Source organism: Chaetodon auriga, chromosome 4, assembly GCF_051107435.1.
Source record: "Chaetodon auriga isolate fChaAug3 chromosome 4, fChaAug3.hap1, whole genome shotgun sequence".
NCBI classification, from domain to species: Eukaryota; Metazoa; Chordata; class Actinopteri; order Chaetodontiformes; family Chaetodontidae; genus Chaetodon; species Chaetodon auriga.
The window spans coordinates 10,510,598-10,517,513 of NC_135077.1; the positions used below are offsets into that span (position 1 = coordinate 10,510,598).

Here is a 6,916-nt window from a genome sequence, read left to right on the forward strand (position 1 = left end):
AGAGAAGAAAACATGTTCTTGGCAGACTGAACTTTATTGTTGACGCCATCTGTGAAACTTAATAAACTCAAAGACTATAAAAACTCAACATCACATTCATCACATTATTTGGTCAAAAGCCTTGTTAAGATCTCTCAAGTACATCTAGAAACAGCAAGATCGTGGTCAGTATCCAGATTTCTGCCTGTCAGGCTTCACCTGGAACCCTCTGTTAATGTACATTGTTGGTTGTTTACACACATGTACTCAAATATTTCCTCTGATGAGCGCCTATTAAATGTGTGTTGCTTCTCCCTAGCAGAGTTCCCCACACCAAAGACAGAGCTGGTCCAGAAGTTTCAGGTGCTTTACCTTGGGATGTTACCTGTGGCCAGACCAATAGGTCAGTGTGACACACAAACAACACACACAATACTGTAATACACACTATAATGAGATGCAGTAAGAGAATACATGTTTGTTTCAACATCCTCTGCTCCAGGCATGGACATACTGAATGGAGCTATAGACAGTTTAATCGGTTCTTCCAGCAGAGAGGACTGGACTCCAGTAGCCCTCAATGTGGCAGATGCTACTGTCACCATCAGCAAAGACAAGGTCAGACACACATCTGTCACTGCACAACAACTCCCCCTGCTTTTCTTCACTCTGTTCTTTCCTGTATGCAAAAAAAAAAATACATAATGAAACAAACTCAGTACATAAGACAAAAAGTGATGGCTGCAGCCTGAGAGCTTTGGCGTTATGGGATATACTGTTGCGACATCTTTCATAGGTAAAGAAAACAACCACAGTTTTCTGAAGGCTAAATGCACAAGTTTATATGCATGCTTGCAGTCTGTGGCAGTGCCAGTTGGTGAGTTTGCCTAAGGCCTTATTTCTGTAGCCTGAAGGCTAGCATGACTCACTTTACCTTTCAATAATCGTGCAAAAGAGATTTCACTGATAAAAGGCCTGTAGCACAGACTGTGGCTTTAGTACAGGACTGTTTAGTGATGTGAGGCAAAAAAAAAACCTCACACACAGCGACATGTTATATCTGCGTGTTAAGTCTTAACAACCTTTGACTGTATAGATGGTATAAAATGTCCTCTTTCTCCATTTAAATAAGTTAAAGATTTCAGCTGTAACATCAAGGCCCTTAAAGCCCATCTGCTCCAGTGAGCCTGTTTATTAGGAGGCTGCAGTTTAACTAGGCAGCTCCCCTGTGTGAATGTAATGCAGAGAACACGCTGGATGATTATAAATCCCTTCAGTGCTGTGTCTTTGTGTTGTCTCTTCCTCCCAGTGAAATCCCAAAAAAATGAACTTCACACGTATCTGTGCTACATGTCTCACACACTAATATGTTTCTGACCAGGACGAAGAGGAAGTGCTGGTGGAGTGTCGCGTTCGTTTCCTGTCTTTCATGGGCGTCGGGCGTGACGTGCACACGTTTGCCTTTGTCATGGACGTTGGCGGCCATCATTTTGACTGTCACGTCTTCTGGTGTGAGCCCAACGCTGGGAATGTGTCGGAGGCTGTACAGGCAGCTTGTATGGTGAGTCACAGAGAAAAAAAATGCAGAGCTGACAACAGGACAGGAAGCCAAGTGTGACTAGGTTAAAGGAATGGCTGGAGTCGATAGTTAGGGTGTGGGAAATGGAGCGTGTGTGTAACAAAGTACTTAAAATAGGTAAAAATCTTATGGAAATGGTTCCTTGATTCCTAATTGAATGCTGTCATGTTGCAAATTTGATTTAAACTAAGGTCATCATCACAAATGCAGACAGGCACAGACATTCACAGCCTCTCCCTCTGAAAGGGAAAGTCCTTGCCTGCAGTTTAGTGTCTGTCTTGACAGATGGGTGTTTTACTGTCCACCCCATGTGCTCTGTTCAGGTTGTAATGGGGCCCTGTGTCAAAGCAGTGTTGGTGTAAAAAATGCATTCAATTCAAGAGAAGCCTCCTAAAGTTAAAATATGGCGTTCCTTCAGGATCAGTTGTCTCTGAACGAGGACGTCCTTGGAATTTATCTTGTATAGATTTTCTGTTTAAAGCTTAGTGTGTGTAGATTGTATTACATGCTGTTCACTGTTGTGTAGGAAACACTTTCAAAGAGAACACATGTACTTTTAATTAGCAACCACTGTGAACACATAATACCTTTCATAATGCTTTTATTTTATTATCACAATGTGTATAATCCAAACCCAGAATGGCCGGTGTGGTGGCTCTGCTATGATGCAGCCCATTAGTGGAGGTTACTCATCATCCTCTGCCCTCTCTGCCGGGTGTGAGTCACAAGATTAGTCGACTGCTGGCTGGGCTATTGATCACGCATCAGAACTTTGGCTATATGGACACACACACACACACACACACACACACACTAAAACTGATTCATGGTGACAAGAATCATCCATCATTACTATTGATCACAGCTAGCAGCCTGCACCAGTCCAGCCTTCCTTTCTCACTCACTCAAACTCACACACACTCACTCAAACTCACACACACACACACACCTCCACAGTTGTATACTCAGCAGTTGTAACTCTGTATTATTTACAAGATGTCTCTCTTTGTTTCTCCCTCTCTCTGCCTTTCAGCTGCGGTACCAGAAGTGTTTGGTGGCTCGACCCCCCTCCCAGAAAGCCTGCGGCTCGTCTCCCCCCGGTGACTCGGTGTCCCGCCGGGTTTCGACCAGCGTGAAGAGAGGCGTCCTGTCTCTCATCGACACCCTCAAACAGAAGAGGCCCGTCACCGAGTTGCCGCAGTAACTGCGGTTGGGCGGTACCGACTCCCTACCACAACCCCCAGTCACCATGGTAACTAGTCGCATCGCTGCCAAAACCTGTTGCCATCACAGACCCCAGTAACCATGGAAACACAGCAAAGCCCTGGGGTTTGGGACACCCTGTCACTGCTCCATCGCTTTTCTGGAGTCAAATTGGAATTTCACCTCAAGAGTTTATCAGCTCTTTAGCAGCAAATCAAGTCTGTTTCCTCAACATAACTGAGAGGACTAGACTCTAATCCCACATCGAGAAGGAACAACCCCAGAGAAACCCCTGGAGTGATCATCGTAGAGGTGATACGTGTACATAGAAGTAACTCTCATCCCCCTCAGCACAGAGAAGGAGCGAGGAGAAGAGAGCAAAAACTGAAGAAGTAGGACGTGCTCCTTCAAAGCACAGCACGTGTGACGAGCGAGCCCAGCGCTGCCCAAACCGCTTATTTCTCCATGCTCTTGTCGTATTTGTGTCTGTGCCTGTGCTGCCAGCATGACCTCGCACACCTGGCCACACCCCGTTGTCATTCACCTGGTTGTCCTGTTAGTCTGTAGTGGCTCTTCTCCCCGCTGTCCCTCTTTCTCATTACCCTCAGTAGACTGTGTCGTCAAGTAAATGGAAGCGAGGAATCATGAAAGCCATTGTGTCTGATTTTTCAGATCAGTATGTAGTGAATGAAAGAAAGAAGCTGCTACAGACTAAAGAGATTTGGCCGTCAGTGTACACAATCTCACACTCTAACCCGTTCAACTGATCCTGCATGAACTTTTTCTATAAAAATGAACCATTCTAGACAATATCAACACACTGCTGCTGCTTTCAGAGACTGAAGGGGTGAGAAATCCGAAGCCACATTTGTTTTTTTTATTATGATTATTTTTATTATTATTTCTTTCTCGTCAACTGTGCAAAAATGAATCTGGAGGGTCTAAACGAGCGGTGACTTTTCACCCGAAACATCCTTCACACACTTTCCGTTTACTTGTCGCCGTTATTCTTTTGTCGTCCCTCGGAAAATGACAGACGATAGCCATAATGGAGGAGGAGAATGCAGGGACGGACAGAGTGTGACCCCCCTCCCTCCTCTGCTCTCTGGTAAACAGACTGCTGCTCCACACACAGGACACATCAGCATGCTGCCGCTGCTGCTCTTTGATTCACATGCTGGAGGAACTTATGACCGATTATTCCTTTAAAGCTCAGTATCAGTCCTCAGAGACTTCGTGTCCGCTCGTAAAAGGGGATTGGCATCGCAAGAAGTGCTCGAGGAATCCCGCAAAGAAGAAGACTAGAGGAATGTGTTTTTGTACCTGGGTATGGTGGCGATGACTTTGTCCACAGCTGAGATCTGAACTGCGAGGAGGTGAGCTGGGGAGAGAGACGGGTCTCACCTCCAGCCTCGGATGTTTTTCCAGAGGAAGGCCAACAGAGAGACACGTTGACTCAAACTCACAGGACTTTCCTGGGCTGCTGTCTGTCTGTCTCCAGGGTTCTGTTCACTTGAATTCGCCCTCTCTGTTTTCTCTCTGTCCTCACTATGCGACTGCTTTCATCAGTGCCACAAATTCACCTTTCTTCGTCCTCTTTTGATCTGTTTTCTGTAGTTTTTCTCACTCAAATCTCAATTCAGCGCTGCTAGCTCCTTCATATCTGACCAGCCTGGATGTTTGGTAATAACTGATGAAGTCTGTCATTGCACCAAAAATAGTGGCAGTTCTCTCGGATGTAGGGCACCTGATTAACATCAAGCCTCTTTAATTGACCGTCACCTAAACATCTGCAGTGGGCAGCAGTTGTCCAATCACAGTTTAGGGACTGTACCTGCACATGGCCAGCCCGCCAAGATTTTGGATTGCTCTCCATGTTAAAGCAATGTGCAAAGGGCTGAAGAAACACTGACAGGTTTGGATGGTTGTATCTCTTTTTATGTCACCTTTACAAAACCAGTACCACAAACAACAGTGATCAAACTGTGTGTTTTTCTGCTGTAACGTGAGCTGCACTTGTCAGGCTACATATCTAACTATATTTTGTGTGTTTGGCGTAGTATTCCCCACCGTCAGAGAGTTAAGGGTAATGTGAGCGGCTCTGTTCTGTACTTTGTTGGATTCGCTCCAGCAACCCCAGGCTAGAGTTAGGACCACCCAGCACGTTTGTTAGTCCTCTTCCCAAAAGCCTGAAGATATTAACTGTTTGAAAATATGAATGTTAAAGCATAAATCTAACCTGTCTCGGTTGTCCAGGTATGTAAACCCAGCAGCCGAACAGGGTTATGTTATGATTTGAATTTTCCTTATTCTACTCACCAGCACTAACAAGCTCTACTCTGCAATACAAGAACACCGTGTCTTTATTTCCATGTCTGCTACATGGATCAACAACTGCTGTGGAGGCTAACCCAAACATGTAGCTTTAGCTTCAGTCTTTTAAGCATGATATTGTGTACATAGCCATCAACTGCACATTCAACACCCCTTTTACGAGAATCTATTTTAGAGATAGCATATTCAACCAACTCACGGAGCTATTATTAGCTTAATTAGCTCGCCAGTGAGCTGATAAGATCTGCTTGTGGCAGTTGTCATCTCAACAGCCGAAATCAATGGTGGCTGGTTTTAATGAGAAGCTGCTTTTGTTTAGGTCTGCTTTATTTCAAAAATGACTGCTTTTAGGGCTAAATCTACCACCCTGATCCTAAACTGCATTAAATGTCTGAAAGGAACGCTTCACAGACATAGCGACAGTAGCTACAGAGGGACGGGGCTCAGCCGACGGTCAAACTCTTGCTTATTGTCTCCGTGTGTTGATGTTGAACTCCACAGTTAACGGAGTGAAGGAGCTAGGAGTGTCATTGAGATTCTGATGAGAAAACTCAGCCACATCACCTTCTTTTGTCACAAGGATGTTGAAATGTGAATGACAAAATATGTGTGTACATAATATCCATTTAATGTAACATTTGGCATTAATCATTGTTATAAGCTATGTTTTCAATTTGAATGTCTGTAGTTTTCTATTATTTTCTTGTAATGAAATGCCTTTTTTGAGAACTCACCAAATGGCCAAAGTGTAAAATACTGATATTCTACATTGTTGTAGATAAGAAAAATACGAGAGCAAGTAATGAAAAGGAGAGGAGAGGCGATTGGAAATTTCCACAGTTGTCAATTAAGTTGATACTGAATTTAACTGAGCAATTATCTATGCATTCTTTTGATCTCGAGAAATGGAAAGACGTTAAAAGCCTTGCATGCCCTTGGACGGTTGAAAGAACGCCTGTATGTACTGAACAGAACTATTTTTTATTTTATTTATTCTATTTTATAAAAGGTATATACTGATTTTATTAGTTGGGGCAGGAAACGTCTCTTGACTCAGTGTCATTGTCTCAGTCCCTGGTTAACTCACAAGGCTACAACAAGCTCCGCTTTGCAGAAAAAGGAATATATCTTCACCTTGTACAGTGCACTGAGAGCTGGGAGTCCACTGTTAGTCTGAACAGTTCGCAGGAGGAGGAGGAGGAGGAGGAGGAAGAGGAGATAGATGATCACAGCAGTGGACTCCCAGCATCTCTGTCAAGCTCACACACATAAACAACAAAAAACACATATTTCCCACAGATGGATGTGTTGGCTTCCGTTTGCTGCTCACTGATTTGTACACTTTATCAATGTAACCAATTGTGAGAATAAACAGCATTATAAAATGGAGCCCCTGGCTTTGGTGTGGGTGTGTGTGTGTGTGTGTGTGTGTGTGCGTGTGCGCATTAAAGCTGTATCAAAGTTTTGTTGTCATTACTTCTTTTAGTTCTTATGAATTGATTGAGAGTGATTGATAAGATTTTAGAAGTCTGAGAAGTATTATTTCAGCACCATTTCCATATCAAAAAAAGCATCATAGAATAAGAAGATTCTTTTTTCCCAAATCCGTTCTGTCATCTGGTGACCCCTCAGATTCATCCTGATTTAGAATCATTGGTCTCTAAAGACAAGGGTGACACACTAAACTGATCATCTTTTCTCAACAAGGGACAGTGCTAAAATGATGTTTGGGGTCAGGTGGGGTGGCTGCCATTTTATGGTGTAAAAATCACACTTAAATACATTCTGGTTCACAGTATTCAGCTGATCATATACACACGA

General features: G+C 43.7%; 1 protein-coding gene across 10 annotated transcripts in view; it reads left to right on the forward strand.

Annotated features, from left to right (window-relative positions):
* apbb2b (amyloid beta (A4) precursor protein-binding, family B, member 2b) overlaps window positions 1–6,484 on the forward strand; it is a 47,731-nt gene extending 41,247 nt beyond the window's left edge. For 8 of the 10 annotated variants that reach the window (XM_076727822.1, XM_076727826.1, XM_076727827.1 and 5 more), the window contains 4 exons: window positions 299–382; window positions 482–597; window positions 1,361–1,540; window positions 2,592–6,484. In XM_076727822.1, coding sequence (XP_076583937.1) covers window positions 299–382; window positions 482–597; window positions 1,361–1,540; window positions 2,592–2,762 — 551 coding nt within the window. In that variant the 3' untranslated portion in view covers window positions 2,763–6,484. The remainder of the gene's footprint in view (window positions 1–298; window positions 383–481; window positions 598–1,360; window positions 1,541–2,591) is intronic. The other 2 variants (XR_013077062.1, XM_076727825.1) reach the window with 2 other exon arrangements.
* The last annotated feature ends 432 nt before the right edge of the window (window positions 6,485–6,916 follow it).